This window comes from Rana temporaria, chromosome 1 (genome assembly GCF_905171775.1).
Source record: "Rana temporaria chromosome 1, aRanTem1.1, whole genome shotgun sequence".
In the NCBI taxonomy this organism is placed as follows: domain Eukaryota; kingdom Metazoa; phylum Chordata; class Amphibia; order Anura; family Ranidae; genus Rana; species Rana temporaria.
In genome coordinates, this window is record NC_053489.1 from 239,908,214 (window position 1) to 239,924,726 (window position 16,513).

At 42.9% G+C, this 16,513-nt stretch overlaps 1 protein-coding gene across 1 annotated transcript; it reads right to left on the reverse strand.

Annotated features, from left to right (window-relative positions):
* Window positions 1–835: 835 nt before the first annotated feature.
* On the reverse strand, window positions 836–15,089 carry RASL10A (RAS like family 10 member A). The gene is made up of 4 exons (XM_040351949.1): window positions 14,951–15,089; window positions 13,926–14,248; window positions 6,111–6,232; window positions 836–1,784 (listed from the first exon to the last, which is right to left on the reverse strand). Exons 2-4 carry the CDS (start codon window positions 14,193–14,195, stop codon window positions 1,523–1,525), a joined length of 654 nt encoding a protein of 217 aa, XP_040207883.1. The 5' UTR covers window positions 14,196–14,248; window positions 14,951–15,089; the 3' UTR covers window positions 836–1,522.
* Window positions 15,090–16,513: the final 1,424 nt, after the last annotated feature.

The window sequence follows — 16,513 nt, forward strand, 5'->3', positions numbered from 1 at the left end:
TATCTATTCATCGCTTAAATGCATATTAAACCTAAAAACAAAAATAACATTATACTGCAGCTTACCAGTCCATAGATGTGGTGTCTGCATTGTTTTTTGTTTTTAGGCTTTTTTCCCCTTTATGTTCACCTGTCAGTCTGGCCAGTAATTCTGTTATCTTTAACCTTCTTTTAACCCCTTCTCGCCAACCGCCTCCCAGCTGTCTAAAAGCCAGTAGGTGGAGGTGGGCATTAGGGTCATGTGACTGCCGTGATTGGCTGTCACAGCAGTCACATGATCGGCATGGTAAGTTGTAAACACAGGGCCGCATATATGCAGCTGCTCTGAGTTAAGGCCCACCCGCCATGAGACTGCATATATGCATACGGCTGGTGACAAGGGGTTAACAGACCAAGCTGTATTGGGGGTGCATTTTTTCAATACACATCTTTAAACCATTGAAGTCTGTGAAACCAAAAACCAGAAAAAAAACCCTGGCCCTTTCCATAAAATGCACAGATGTGAACTACATCCATAGAAAACCATGTTAAAGTGATTGTAAACCCTTTACAACCACTCTTTATACTACAGGTAAGCCTATATTAAGGCTTACCTGTAGCTACCCAGGCTATCTCCTAAACCTGCACGATTTAGGCTATGCTATGCTATGCATACTAGCTCATTATACCTTTGTCTTGCAGGTTTTTTTTTGTTGTTTTTTTTTTGTCATTAGGGTTTACAACCACTTTAAATGGACTGTAGTGTGTTTCTGCAAAACTGAAAATGCACTAAAAAAATGCATAGCTGTGAACCAGGCCTTAGAATGTTGAGACAAACCTTTTACAAAGGACAGGAGTACTTACAATGATCTGATTTTATTCATTTATGTAAAACTTTATCCCAAAAGGTAAAGAACTGTTTACTGTAACGGCCTAAAAGTGTTAGCTTGAGTTTGGCATTAATTTAGTCAAGTCCATGTAAATCTGCTAGAGCATCTAACACTACCCTCCCCCTGGATTAACTATGATGCTGTTTAAAGATGTCTCCATTGCTCCTTTATAGAATGGAGACACCCTTAGGCAGGAAGTGTGTTACTGGCCAAATCATCAGAGGAAAATAAAGGGAATGGAGCTTTAATAAGAAAACGAATGCAGCCACCACATTCTTAGATTGGTAAGCTACAATATATTATTATTTTGGTTTCAGGTTTAAAATTGCTTTAACATTATTTGTAAATGAACATAAACCCCTAAGTCTTGCTGGTATATAATGAGTGGTCACTGGTATGGCAGTGCTTTACTCAGTGTTAATGAGGGAGCCCTTTTCTTTTTATGTGACATGACAGAAGATTACTTGCTTCTATGCATGTTCAGAGGTCTGCGATTTGGCTGTGGAGCCCTTGTCTTACAGACATACAGACTGCGGCTTCCTCACTCCAGCACATGGCTGAGGAGACCTCATATCTAACATAGAAGCTTGAACCCCCTTAGTGATGGCAGTGTCTTTGTAACTTTGAGGCAATTCTGCTTCTAAACTAGTTAGCTCACATAACGCTGCAGCGCTCTCTATGCAGTGCTCCCTGCAGGCAGATGCTGGGAGTTTTGATTCTGCTTCTTGCAGTGGTGCTGATGAGAAGTTCCTTGAAGAGTAAGAGGATGTGCCAGTTATTGCGAGCCGAACACTCCAGGTATCCACATTTCCAGTTCTTCTTCACCAGTACAGAGAGAGCATGTCGTGGGGCGAATCGAAGCTTCTGCTTGTCTCTCTTGTTTCCAACCACAACAATCACTGGGGGCTTACTTGTGCTACAGCAAATGACATGCAGAAAACAGTGTGAAATATTTGCTCTGACAGATGCACCCACTGGGAGGCAGAGGGCACTATGCATTATAGATGTGTTGTCATTAGAAGTTATTGTACTGTTTAAGGTGATTGTAACTAGTCCTAAAAATGTAACTCTTGGTGCAAATAGAAAAAAAGTATCAGGGGAGATATTGTTAATAAACATAAGCCAAAGGATCAAAACAAATAAATGCACTTATTATATGCCACATGACTTGTCTTCAGTAGGTACCTCTGCCAATGTTTTTTCGATCACTGCAGGAGGAAATGACAACACATCTCTTCTTGTCTCTATACCAGTTATGTACACACAGAAACACACAATAACAGTATTATTTTAACACCTTGTGGTGTATTTAGCAAATGTTTGCATAGCAATTCACCCAGTGCATGTAAACTTGTTTTGTGCAAATGGGGCAACATTTTTTATGGTATTAGGCCATTTCGTCTGCTGGTCAAATGTTTTTGAGTTAAAAACTGAAATTCTGCACATGGCCACAAGATGGCACTAAGTGTCATAGAAATGTAGTATGATACTTAATGCCAACTAGTGGCCATGTGCAGTATTTTATGTTTTAAATCAATAAAAACCCTTTAGCAGCACAGGAAATGCCTATTAACATTTGTTTTCTTCTCCATTTGCATGTAACAGAAGTACAAGCACTTTCACTGAGTGAATTGCTATGCAATTTTTTTTATATATACATCCCCTCGTGTATGATATATTGATCATAACGGTCACAGGTGGACTCTGATTCATAAAACTCATGAATGTATAAACATGAGGCTTCCCATTTAGGTCTTAATAAATACAAGTTTCTTTAACATTAGATGAGCATATTATGTATATAATACAATATGTACTGTTCAATAAGAAAGTAGTTTTGTATGAGCCAATCCTTTTTTTTTCTGTTAACAGCTATGTATTCCATTATTAAACACTCTGGGCCAGATCCACGAAGCAGTTACGCTGGTGTATTTATTGATACGCCGCGTAACTGCTAGGTTGCTCCGGCGTATCTTTGTTTTGTATCCACAAAACAAGATACGCCTGAAGCTGGGCTAGATCCGACTGGCGTATGTCTTAGAACACCGTCGGATCTAAGGTGCATATTTACGCTGGCCGCTAGGTGGCGCTTTCTGTCGATTTCCGCGTTGAGTATGCAAATTAGCTAGATACGCGAATCCACAAACGTACGTCCTGCCGGCGCATTTTTTATGTCGTTTCCGTAAGGCTTTTTTCGGCGTAACATTACCCCTGCAATATGAGGCGTAGCCAATGTTAAGTATGGACGTCGAGCCAGCGTCGAATTTTCCGTCGTGTACGTCGTTTGCGTAAAACGTTCGCGAATAAGGCTTTGCGTAGAATGACGTTCACGTCGAAAGCATTGGCTTGTTGTGGGTTAATTTGGAGCATGCGCACTGGGATACCCCCACGGACGGCGCATGCGCCGTTCAGAAAAAACGTCATTTACATCGGGTCAAGACGTATTAACATAAAACACGCCCCCATCTCATCCATTTGAATTGTGCGCCCTTACGCCGACACAGTTACACTACGCCGCCGTAACTTACAGCGCAAATTCTTTGTGGATACGGGAAATACGCTGTAAGTTACGGCGGCGTAGTGTATCTGAGATACACTACGCCGGACGTAAAGAAGCGCCGCGCTACGTGGATCTGGCCCTCTGAATAGAACTCATGAGCCAGCATGTGATAACATTGTAGTTGATATTTTAAAGGGGTGATATCGCCACACTTCAGATAAAATCTACATATGTAATTAATAAACAAATAGTGAAACAAGGAAAATATATGCGCCCTTCAACCTTCTCACACCCCACTGCGCCAATCAATGTGAAAATACCCAAAAGCAGCTACTTAAAATATAAATAATAGTGTGTAATAATTCTGAATGAACAAAATAGTAGTGCTATGTTCAAAAACGTTCTTCCTGCTGTTCTTCCAGTTGATGGGGAGACGTGCCTGTGCTGTGTCTACAGCACAGGCACGTCTCCCCATCAACTGGAAGAACAGCAGGAAGAACGTTCGGATTACCGACCACCGAGTGTGCAGTGCTTTGGAGTGAAGAGGAGAACGAACGGAGCGGGTGGTGAGACTTACGGTTAACCTTAGGTCCGCCAAGACCATAATACAACAAGTTTACCGCAAGGTTGTTTTTGGTTTGGAGCCCACTGCCGAGTTCATTGTTGAACTTGAAGTGCCTCTATTTGTTTTGATAAATGTGAGTGCAACGTGTGAAGGTTTCTTGTGCTTCTTTTAATAAATTAGTTTTGATATACTTCACTATTGGAGCCATTTTATTTTTACATGTGGAGCAACTTTTGATATATTGAAACACTGGTGGAATCGGTTATTTGGAGACTTTATTCAGCTATATTGCCAAGCATGCGAGTGCAAGGCATGTCCTATTGGTAAGCGCAATTCCTTAGGGTGTGGAGTCACTGAGCACTATGGTGTGGTGGAAGGTTTCAAGCAAGATTTCTTAAGAAGATTTTTTTGGACACTTTAAGCTTAATCACTTGGAATTTAATCACTTATGGACTTGGCTTGTTAATATTGATCAATTTTCTTTATCACCGGATGAAAGTTTTTTTGAACATTTAGTTATTTTTATTTAACTTTCACTTCTCATATATGTCTATTATTGTTTAGCATGTGTATATATATATATTTTGTCACAGATTTATTTACACATTTATTTAGGATTGTTCAAGTTTTTGAACATAGCGCTACTATTTTGTTCATTCAGAATTATTAAACAATATGTAATTAATAATTGATAAAATAACCTGGGCTAAATGAAGGTTCTGGTTCTCTTATTTACCTACAGGTTTAGTGCACACCCATGTTTGGGGAGGACCATTTCACATAACTCCTCCTGAAAGAGGGCAACATATGTAACAATTTTCTAGCCTGATTACTTGTATTTTACTTATGAAAAATTTGTAAGATGAAATTTGGTTTAGAGGACCAAATAAAATTGTTCAAAAAAGATTTGATGGGTTTGAAATAAGATACAGGTATGTGATTCAGAGTTGGCCGAAGGAAGTAGAGTATGCAGGGTAGGATATTTTGTTTCCTCTTCCCCCTCTAGTCATCCGCCCAGTGTATATGCTTTTACTGTATCTGGAGGGTGGTAGTATTGCATTGATCTTAAAGCGTTAACATGGTAATAAATCTCCTTTATGATCTCTAAGAACTTTGGGCCAGATTCTCAAAGGCGTTACGACGGCGCAACACCATTAGCGCCGTCGTAACTCCTCATCTGGCCCCGGGTATCTATGCGACTGATTCTTAGAATCAGTTGCGCATAGATACCCATTAGATCTGACATGCGTAAGGCTGTTACGCTGTCAGATCTTAAAAGTAATTTTTTTTCCCGCCGCTAGGTGTCGCATCGTCGTTTTCCCCGTCGTCTATGCAAATGAGGTAAGTACGCGAGATTCCCGAAACCTACGCGCGTCCGACGCTGAGAATTTACGTTGTTTCCGTAGCGTACGCGACGCGTAAGGTTGCCCCTGCTATTAGCAGGGGCAACCAATGTTAACTATGGCCGTCGTTCCCGCGTCAAAGTTTAAAAAAAATAAGTTGTTTGCGTAAGACGTCCGTGAATGTCGCTGGACGCCATTTACGTAAACGTCTAAGTAAATGACGTCGGGGCGACGTCATTTAGCGCAATGCACGTCGGGTAATTTACCCGACGGAGCATGCGCAGTACGCTCGGCGCGGAAGCGCGCCTAATTTAAATGGTGCCCGCCCCATTTGAATTGGGCGGGCTTGCGCCGAGCGAATTAACGATACACCGCCGCAAGTTTACAGGTAAGTGTTCTGAGAATCAGGATGTAAACCTGTAAACCTGCGGCGGTGTAACGTACAGCACATACATTACGCTGCCCAGGAGCAACGTTAATGTATGAGAATCTGGCCCATTATGTTTTTCAATAAAGTGGTATAAGGAAAATATATGACCCAAAACAATGATGGCACTGTCCATTTGGAAGGTAGCCATACTGCAGGACTCTGTTCAATGTATAACTACCAGTAAATTGAACCCAAATGATATCTCATAAAAGCAATTTACTTTTTTTTTTTATAAATTAAATTGCACAATATAACTTTAGATTTTTTACGCCTGCATACATTTTCTTTAAAATGTCCAATATGCTTGTATTGATTTCTTACTATACACTTTGTATTAATGAAATAGAGATGACACTTTCACAGAGAATCCCTTAATAACTTTGTTCTATTAGTGAGATCCTGACCTGTCCAAGATTTGCTGCCTCAGCTGCTTCACATGGTGGAAACTCTCAGGGCTGCAGATGTCAAACACCAAAATGAAGACTCTGCTGTTACGGAGCCCCCGAAAACGTGGATCCATCCACTCCTGTAGGACATTAAAAAAAAAAAAAACAGGATAAGTTGTCACACTTCCCACATTTGTCACATCAAAGTCAATAACAACCTAATGTGCATAATGGAAAATGACTGCCATTGTTGGACATTCCAAGTAATCATCACCCATACACAGTATATGGGCCATGTACATGAAAATGTATTATCAAATCAATGGGAAGTAAGAAATCTCTCTGTACTAATTCAGATCACTGAACTGCTAGTGCCAAATCTGATTCCTCTCCCGCTCCTGACTGACATTTAGCAGCAGTGCACCTGTACCAAAGAGATCATTATCTTTTCTGTGGCTAAGGCCGGGTTCACACTTGTCCGACAAACGCTCCGACATTGGGAGCTCATGTAGCATGACGTGTGAAAATCAATGTTTTCCTATGAGAGTCGTCTTAACTGGTCCGACACATGTCGGTCCGACTTTGAAAATGCTCCCTGTACTACTTTGGTCTGACTTTGATCCTACTTCAGCCCATTGAATATCATTGAAGTCGGATCAAAGTAGGATCCTTGTCCTTACCATCTGACTTTTGACATCCAACATTGTGATTACAGCAGCAGTAAAAGGAATTTATCTCACTCTGGGATTGTTTTGATTGGTCAAAGAACAAGTCAGACTATCAAAAAGTCGAATCAAAGTAGTATCCTGTTCATGAAAGTCGGATGGATGTAGGACCAATGTAGGACCGATGTTGCAGAGCAAAGTAGGATGAAAGTCATACTGCTGTTGTGTAGTATAGTGTGAACCCAGCCTCAAAGGGAATGATCACTGAACAAATCACAGAAATCTTGAAAAATCAATGTATGATAACATGTAGTTGTGATTCTATAAGTCATGTGTTATTGTTTGCAACCTTCCCTTTCCTCAAACATGCAGTGTTTAAGGCCTCAAGCACACTGGACGTTTTTACAGCTGCTATTTTTGGCTTCAGGTGTTTTTTTCTGCAGTCAAAAAACTCCCCAGCATGTTATCCTATGTGTCCATGCACACGTAGGTCATTATGAGCAGTTTTTGGCAGGGGCTTTTTCGAGCTGGAAAAAAAACTCAGAACTAGTGGGTTTTGAAAGGAGTTTTTCAGCTGTAAAAGCACTGATGCCCCGTACACACGATCAGTTTTCCTGTTGGAAAAAATCTGATGAGAGCTTTTGTTCGGGAATCCCAACCGTGTGTATGCTCCATCAGACTTTTACCAACGGAAAAACTGCTGGAAAAAGATAGAGAGTAGGTTTTTCTTTTTCCCGTCAGGAAAAAATCCGATCTGAATTTCCTATCGTGTGTACAAATTCCGATGCGCAAAATTCCGACGCATGCTCAGAAGCATAGAACTTCCTTTTCTCGGCTCGTCGTAGTCTTTTACGTCACTGCTTTTTTGGCAGTCAAAAGTTCACCGAACTTTTGTGTGACCGTGTGTATGCAAGGCAGGCTTGAGCAGAATTTCATTGGAAAAACCATCCAACTTTTTTCCGACTGGAAAACCGATCGCGTGTACGGGGCATAACTCTGAAAAAAGCTAAAAACAGCTTAAAAACGCCATTTAACACTGAAAAACTTGGCTATTTGTCTTTTCTCAGCGTTCTTAAGCATAAGCTTTTATGGGAGAATAGTTTTGCTGAAAAACGCTGCAACTAATAAACACTAAAAACACGACTACAAAAATGCTGAAAAACTCACTGCAGCTACAGATTTCTACATATCCAAGACAAAAGAACTCGCTGCTCCAGGTGATACAGGAAGCCTAATGATATCACGGGTGCCCATCTCGGCTCGCCTCCGTAAACGATCAACACTGAAGAAATGGCTGCACTCCAAGATCCATCAAAACTCTTTTAATAAACGAACATCTCAAGGTAATGAATAAGCGCACCTGCTAGTGTGTGAAACGTGTCTACCATTTGATCTGTCTGTAACATTTGGGATGTTTGTTTATTAAAAGAGTTTTGATGGATCTTGGAGTGCTGCTATTTCTTCAGTGTTGATCATTTACGGAGGCGAGCCGAGATGGGCACCCGTGATATCATTGGGCTTCCTGTATGACCTGGAGCAGCGAGTTCTTTTGTCTTGGATATGTAGAAATCTGTAGCTGTAGTGAGTTTCTCAGCAGCCATTTCTTCAGTACAGCTTTCTACAGCTAACGTTACTGGCTTTTTATAACGTCCAGTGCGTATCAGGCTAAGGTTAAGTTCACCTTTTCCTGAAAGATGAAAGGGCCAACTATTTCCAAATATCCTGGATACCACTTCAAATCCCACTGCACATAGCGGCCCTGTGCTGCTGGTGTTGCTGGTAAAACGGTCTGTACACCACAATACCCTGCCCTTCAGTGAGTATCCATTACACTGCTCACAATGGCAAGCGTTTATTGGTCAATGCAGCCACGTGACAGTGCTGACCAATGAGAAGAACATCTAATGCTGCGTACACACGATCGGTTCGTCTGAGGGCCCCATCAGTTTTTTATCCATCGGTGAAAAAACTAGGAACTTGTTTTAAAATTATCTGATGGTTAAAAAAAACGATAGAAAAAAACGATCGTCTGTGGGTACGTCCATCGGTTAAAAATCCATGCATGCTCAGAATCAAGTCGACGCATGCTCGGAAGCATTGAACTTCATTTTTCTCAGCACGTCGTTGTGTTTTACGTCACCGCGTTCTGAAACGATCGTTTTTTTAACCGATGGTGTGTAGGCACGACTGATGAAAGTCAGTTTCATCGGATATCTGATGAAAAAATCCATCAGACGGTTTTCATTGAATGAAGCGATCGTGTGTACAGGGCATAAGGCTTTTTCTAACGGTAAGAGGTCCCTGAAGAAGGAAGCACTTCTCAATGGTCTGCATGGTCATGTGGTCGCAAAATGGTAAATTTTATTTTCCTGAAATCACATACTGTAACACTTATAGACCTTGTTCCTCTCCCAGCCTGTGACTACACACTTTTTGTCACTCTGCTCTCTCTCCTTTTATTAACATGTACCTTGTTAGCACATTGTCACTACATCAATGATATTTCCACCTTCCCCAGTCTAAGCTTTGCTGTACAGGAATTGTAGTGGGGAATCCAGCTGCATTTCAGGTAAATCTATAAATGATAAATACTTTCCCTCCAAAAGACAATGCTCTTCACATTGTCAGGAGGAGCCCTGTGTATTAACTGCCCCCTAAATTGGAAGTGTAAATGAGCTCTATACGACTATTCATGTAACAGCTGGCTAAAACTCCATATACTGGGTAGAACAAACTACACCAATCAGATTATCAAGAACCCCAGGCTCTTCAGGACAAAGCTGTGAGGACCGTGAAAATGATTTAGAGATGGTAATTGGCATCTCGGGCACATTTAGAGATGGTAGTACAGTACAAGCCAAATATGATTTTGTCCTTTAAGGAGCCAAAGTGTGCTTAGCACCTCTGTTACTGTCTACTCACAGGCTGGGGGGGGGGGGGCATTTTGCACTTTACTTTTATTATTATTTATGGTTTAACCCCTTCTAAATGCCGGGAGGCCGAGGCGGGCTTTTGGGTCATGTGGCCACTGTGCTTGGCTATACCAGTGTGGTCACATGATCGGACATCTGGTCAAGTCCTGGGGAAAAAAAGTGTGGGAACTCCCACCCAAGATCCACTCCCCCACCAAAAAAAAAAAGAAATGATACGCTCATATGCATAATTACTAAACCGCATGTTTTTTGTTTTTTTTCGAAAAAAGAAGCAAGTTCTTTCTAAATCCCGCGATAACTCGCGGCAGACTTTCGCAATGTCTCCTGGGAACAATGACAAAAGCTCCCAGGAGACATTGCGGCATCGAGGAAGTGACGGAATACCTGCACACTACCCGATTAATCCATATACAGGAAGCAGCCAGTAACATAAAGGATTACTAAGGTTCACCTGCCCCTGACAGTGACTCGAGCTGAGCATCGCCGCTTAGTGAAGGATTGGCTCGGGCGGCTCCGCTGCTTTTGGCTGTTCTAGTCTTGCAAAGGGAACTGAGTTCCTGCTGTGAAAAAAGTGAAGGAACTCCGTTCCCACGCGTTCCCGCAGGACTTGAGCACTAGACATCTCCTGATCACAAGTATGCATGAATCTGGAAGGAAGACTGGTAGAAGATGGAAGTGCTTGAATTTATGCCTAACATTATCTGATGGCACTGTTGCTTTATTATATATTGAGTGTTTGGTATCAGGACACTTATTTTGATTATTTATTAATTTATGCTAGTGTAGGTCTCTTGCACCATTTTTATGATTGGTGACCTTAACAGACAATGGGAAAGTGTGAGAGCTACAAGCTGGGACATTTAAAATAGTGTGCCCTCACTGCTAGGTCAACCCACCCCATCCCTCCCCTAACCCTAAATTAACCATTTAATAACTTCCCCTAACACCCAAAGAGAACTGGTCATGATTGTGCAGGAATCTAAGCATTTAGTAGGAAGCTAAAAGTCAGAGGGCCAGATTCATGTAGATCAGCGGATCTTTAGATCCCCTAGATCTACGTGTTTTACGATCCGCCGGTGCAATTTAGCGAGGCTAGTGCATGATTCATAAAGCACTTACCTCACAAATTGCACCGTCGGATCCTAACTCCCCCCGGCGGAATGCAAATTCCGCGGCTAGGGGGAGTGTACAATTTAAATCAGGCGCGTTCCCGCGCCGATTTAACTGCGCATGCGCCGCCGGCGAAAAAGCCCAGTGCGCATGCTCCAAATGACGTCGCTAGGACGTCATTGTTTTCGGCGGCTAGGTTACTTACGGCCATCCGTATTCCCGACGTACTTACGCACACGACGTAAAAAAAATTTAAACTCGGCGCGGGAACGTCGGCCATACTTAAAGCGGTCCTCCACCCTAAAGTGGAGTCCCGCTGATCGGAACCCTCCCCCCCTCCGGTGTCACATTTGACACCTTTCAGGGGGGAGGGGGGTGCAGACACCTGTCTAAAGACAGGTATTTGCACCCACTTCCGGCCACACGCTACGGGCGAAAGACGGGCATTCCGTCACATCCCGTCTGTCGCCCGTTGTGTGCTGGGAACACTCGGCTCCCAGCACACAGCGTGTGAGCCAATCGGCGGGCGCAGCGCGACTCGCGCATGCGCCGTAGGGAACCGGGCAGTGAAGCCGCAGCGCTTCACTTCCTGGTTCCCTCACCGTGGATGGAGGGGGGAGCAGCAGGGTGACGAGCGATCGGCTCATCCTCTGCTGCGATCACCGCTGGACTCCAGGACAGGTAAGTGTCCTTATATTAAAAGTCAGCAGCTGCAGTATTTGTAGCTGCTAGCTTTTAATATATTGTTTTAGTGGCACATCCGCTTTAACATTAGCTACCCCTCATATTAGCAGGGGTAGCTATCCGCCGGAAAAAGCCGAACGCAAACGACGTTGAAAAAGAGCGACGGGCGGGCGTACGGACGTGAATCGGCGGTTCTCCTCATTTGCATATGCGACGTGTAAAAAAAAGCGACGACACCTAGCGGCCGGCGGGAGATTACAGCCTAAGATTCGACTGGTGTAAGTCACTTACACCAGTCGGATCTAAGGGAGATCTATGCGGAACTGATTCTTATGAATCAGTCGCATAGCTCCGACCGTGGGATCTCACAGATCCGACCGTCGGCTCTCACAGATACGACGGCGGATCAGGAGATCCGCCGTCGTATCTCTCGATGAATCTGCCCCAGAGTCTGAATGTTTGAACAGTTTCAGCAGTTGGCTTCACACCCAATGTGTTGTGGGAACAATTGGTAAAATGTGTGGTTTACCATTTGTTCATTTAGAATTGCACCCCCCCATTGCTCAAGTACAGTAGCTGCCAAGGCACCCATGTTGCAGTGCACCATAACACACATGTTGCATTACAAAACTTGTGCAGGAATGTTTTCCACCTGTTGTGGCGCATTAGCAAAATTAAAAGACTGCGTAAATGCACAATTATTAGGCTGCCTTTTTTGTACCGTATGGTAACACAATCTAAAGCATGTTCTTTAACATGCCTTAATGAAATGTAAGAGTTTGAAGGGACAGTGAGGGACCCTAAAGCTTGGCCTGCTTGCAAATGGAGAAAAACAAAAATAAAGGCATGCAAAAAAATAATTAATATTCTCTTATGCCTCGTACACACGACCGGATTTTCCGCTCAAGCTTGGCTTGCATACACACGGTCACACAAAAGTTCTCTGAACTTTCGTCCGTCAAGAACGCGGTGACGTACAACACTACGATGAGCCGAGAAAATGAAGTTCAATGCTTCTGACCATGTGTCAAATTGTTTCCGAGAATGCGTCGGAATTTTGCACGTCGGAATTGGTACAGATGACCGGATATTCCAATAGGATTTTTTTCTGTCTGAAAATTTGAGAACCAGCTCTCAATCTTTTGCTGGTGGAAATTACGACAGCAAAAGTCTGATGGAGCATACACATGGTTGGAATTTCCGTTCAAAAGCTCACATCTGACTTTTGCTGATGGAATTTCCGATTGTGTGTACGGGGCATGATTATATGTCTTTACAACAGTAGAGTTATCAAAATATAAGATTTTTTACAGCGGTGGTCATTTTCTTGTCTGTCACATATACTTTAACCTACCTTATGACTCTTCCTTTAAAATTTAAAGCTATAGGCCCGGATTCACAAAGCACTTGTGCCGATGTATCTCAAGATACGCCAGCGTAAGTACAAATGTGCGCCGTCGTATCTATGCGCCGACCCACATACTAAGATACGCCAAAAAATAGGCTTCCTACGACCAACGTAACTTGCCTACGCCGTCGTATCGTGGGCGCATATTTACGCTGGGAGCATTTGCCGCTCCCATTGATTTTCCATGCACATATGCAAATGAGGGAGATACGCCGATTCACGAACGTACTTGCACCCGGCGCATAATATATGTGGTTTGCGTGAGTCGTACGTCCGGCGTAAAGTTATTCCCCATATATGAGGCGCAACCCATGCAAAGGTATGGACCAGGGAACACAAGCCGTCGTATCTTTTGTCGTTTACGTTGTACGTGAATATGGCTAGGCGTAGGTTACGTTCATGTCGTAGGCAGTGATCCTTCGTATCTTAGGGAGTAGTTCCGACGTGATTCTGAGCATGCGCACTGGATGCGTCCACGGGACGGCGCATGCGCCGTTCGTTATTCTATCTTTATGGCGCTCGGCCCATCATTTGCATTAGGGCATGCCTCATTTGCATGGCTCACGCCCACTTCCACTTCCAACGACTTATGCCTAAGAAACCCAGCTTTAGATGTATGGCTTTAGATGTATGGATGTGCGTTAACTTAACCATATCAAACATAACTGTTGGCCTGAAAGCTCTGCTTATCTTTTGGGCACTGAAAGGCAAAGATCTGATGCCAAAAAGAAACGGAACATAACGCCACAGGTCATTGGTGCCCAAAATGTTGGAAAGGATTTGAATGTAAATAAGTGCAAATGTATATTTATATCATATTTCACTTTACATTTCCTGAATACACTGCATGTTTACATGAATCATAAGTGAGCAGTACCATGGTATGTTTCAGGAAAGTTACAGCATATTTATTTCATCTGCAGACATTTTAGCAACAAAGAACCACAGGAGATATTCAAATGTCAGTCATTTGGCAGATTCCATGTACGAGTTTGGTAACTTGCGAATGTAACCAACCTTATAGTGGCCTTACCTGTCCTGCAGGTCCAGGGTATCTGGGTAGGTTGGGTAAATCCAGGATGAGCAGCTCATACATCCTCTCGCTGAGCACTGCAGAGGCTCTGTGCAGCTGCCTACTCTCAGTTGGGGTGTATTCCTCCTGGAACTCATGGGCTACAAATTGCTGGATGATAGAGGTCTTGCCAACCCCAGGTGCCCCTAGCACTGCCACCTGCACCTGCACCTGCACCATCTTCATACAAGCACACCTGCACCTATCACCTGTTCTTACATCTGCAGCCATCAGCAGCTATTGTCTCAGCATCATGAAATCATGGGGCACCCTAATTCTGACATCTGTAACAACAAAAAAATGACATTTGGAGAAAAAACAGCAGTAGTGCATAAGGAGCATTGAGGCATATGTCTAAAAGCTCATTAAGACAGGTGAAAAATAATGTACATTTCATAGCCGCCATGGGTAGAAGAACCATTCACATCCTAAGGATCTGAAGAGATGATGATCACAATATGAGTTATTTGCATAACGTAACATCTAATTATACCTTCATTACAGAATTATAAAAAATAAAACCAAAAAATACTGTTTTCCCAAGTAAAGGAAAATGGCAATTCTTTTAAATAGTAGAAAAAAAAATCAATTGCACTATCACCAAAGCTGCTTGTGCATTGATTGAAAAGACATGGATGATACCATAGAAGTGGTAGTCCATAAAGGACTATATTGTAAGTAATGATCAGCCTTGTAATTTATCAGAATGGAGGATGGATGGATGAGGTGCTAGCAGCTGCAGATAGGTCATTAGATGTAGAAGTCATCGGTCAAGGTCATCGCTTCCCTGGTGACTAAAAGCCTTGCCGGGGGATGAGAAAGGGCACAAACATGATCAGAAAAATACAAAATAGGAAGTACCATTTTATCAGCCTTTCACCTCGATACACCAAGACAAAAAATAAATAATGACTCTTTGCATGGATGGGTCTATATTTTGTCTGCAGCATTAGTGATGGACACAATACATAGAGCCATGTTCTTACCCCCTGTGCTTTTCTGCGCCCAAACTTGACATGCAACCATTAACCTTTAGTACCAGGGACAGCGACAGCACATCCAAGCCAGCATCTTCCTGAGACTGTATACCTTTCCCCTCCTCCCCTTGTTTTATTCTTGCTGAGCGCAGCAGGATTGTGGGGCACGTGCTGCAGAATACAAATAAGCCCCCTCCCCCCTTGTCTAAACTGCGGCATCCTATCATCAACACTTCATACTGGGAGACACTGATTGTTAGCATTCTGCAGAACTGGTACTCTAACTACTTGACAGTTACCTATATAGAGTCCACTGCCTGCAACTACATTGTAAGAGACCAACATTCTAAACACAATTCTTCACAATCCCTTCTGAATTATACTGAGATAGTACAAGTGTTTATCTGATGATCCAGTATATAGTGTTCCAATTTTAATCTGCAATCTCATTTCCTCATAAAAAAAATAGAAAGCGTAAACGTGTTATTATAACTAATAATTTCCATTACAGTTATATTCTATAATATCTCTTCTGGAGTTCCATGGAGACACACAAGTTGCAATTATATTGATTTCAGTGATAAAGACTTTGGGCCAGATTCTTGTAGAATCTGCGGCGGTGTAGCGTAAGCCATTTACACTACGCCGCCGCAAATTACTGGAGCAAGTGCCGTATTCTCCAAGCACTTGCTCCGTAATTTGCGTCGGCGTAGTGTAATTGGCCCGGCGTAAGGCCGCGTAATTCAAAGGGGGCGGCTTGTATTTAAATTAAGCGCGCCCCCGCGCCGATCGAACTGCGCATGCGCCGGGCGGAAAAAAGCCCAGTGTGCATGCTCCAGCTCACGACGGAAAACGTAAAGTCGTATTTTTGCGAACGACTTACGAAAACGACGTAAACGAGGGAAAAAGCCGACGCCATACTTAACATGGCATACGACGGACCTACGTAAACTTGCCCCTCATTATAGCAGGGGCAAGTTTACGCTTACGGAAACGTCGTAAAATCACTGCGTCGTGCGCGCGTACATTCGGGAATCTCGCGTAACTAGCTAATTTGCATAGACGACGGGGAAAACGACGATGCGACACCTAGCGGCGGGAAAAAAAATTGAATTTAAGATCTGACAGCGTAAGAGCCTTACGCCTGTCAGATCTAATGGGTATCTATGCGTAACTGATTCTAAGAATCAGTCGCATAGATACCCTGGGCCGGATTAGGACTTACGACGGCGCAAATGGTGTTGCGCCGTCGTAACGCCTTTGAGAATCTGGCCCTTTATTAGGTATGTCTGCCTTAATGTAAATAGCCAAACCCATTATTTTGCATTCAACCCTATATGTAATGCACATACATATGCATTTAAATGCACATGTCGGAGTGCCTACAAAAAAAAAATCTTGCGATACACATGTTACATACCGCTGTGCATGTCATAGTGAGAGCAATAATTGTGGGCCCACAGTTTGTTGGGGCTTTTAAATCCTTGATTATGGAAAATTTAGGGTACCAAAGTTTGCCTCCGTATCACAGTCAATTTTAGGGTTTCACATATTAGATATCTTGTTTTTCAG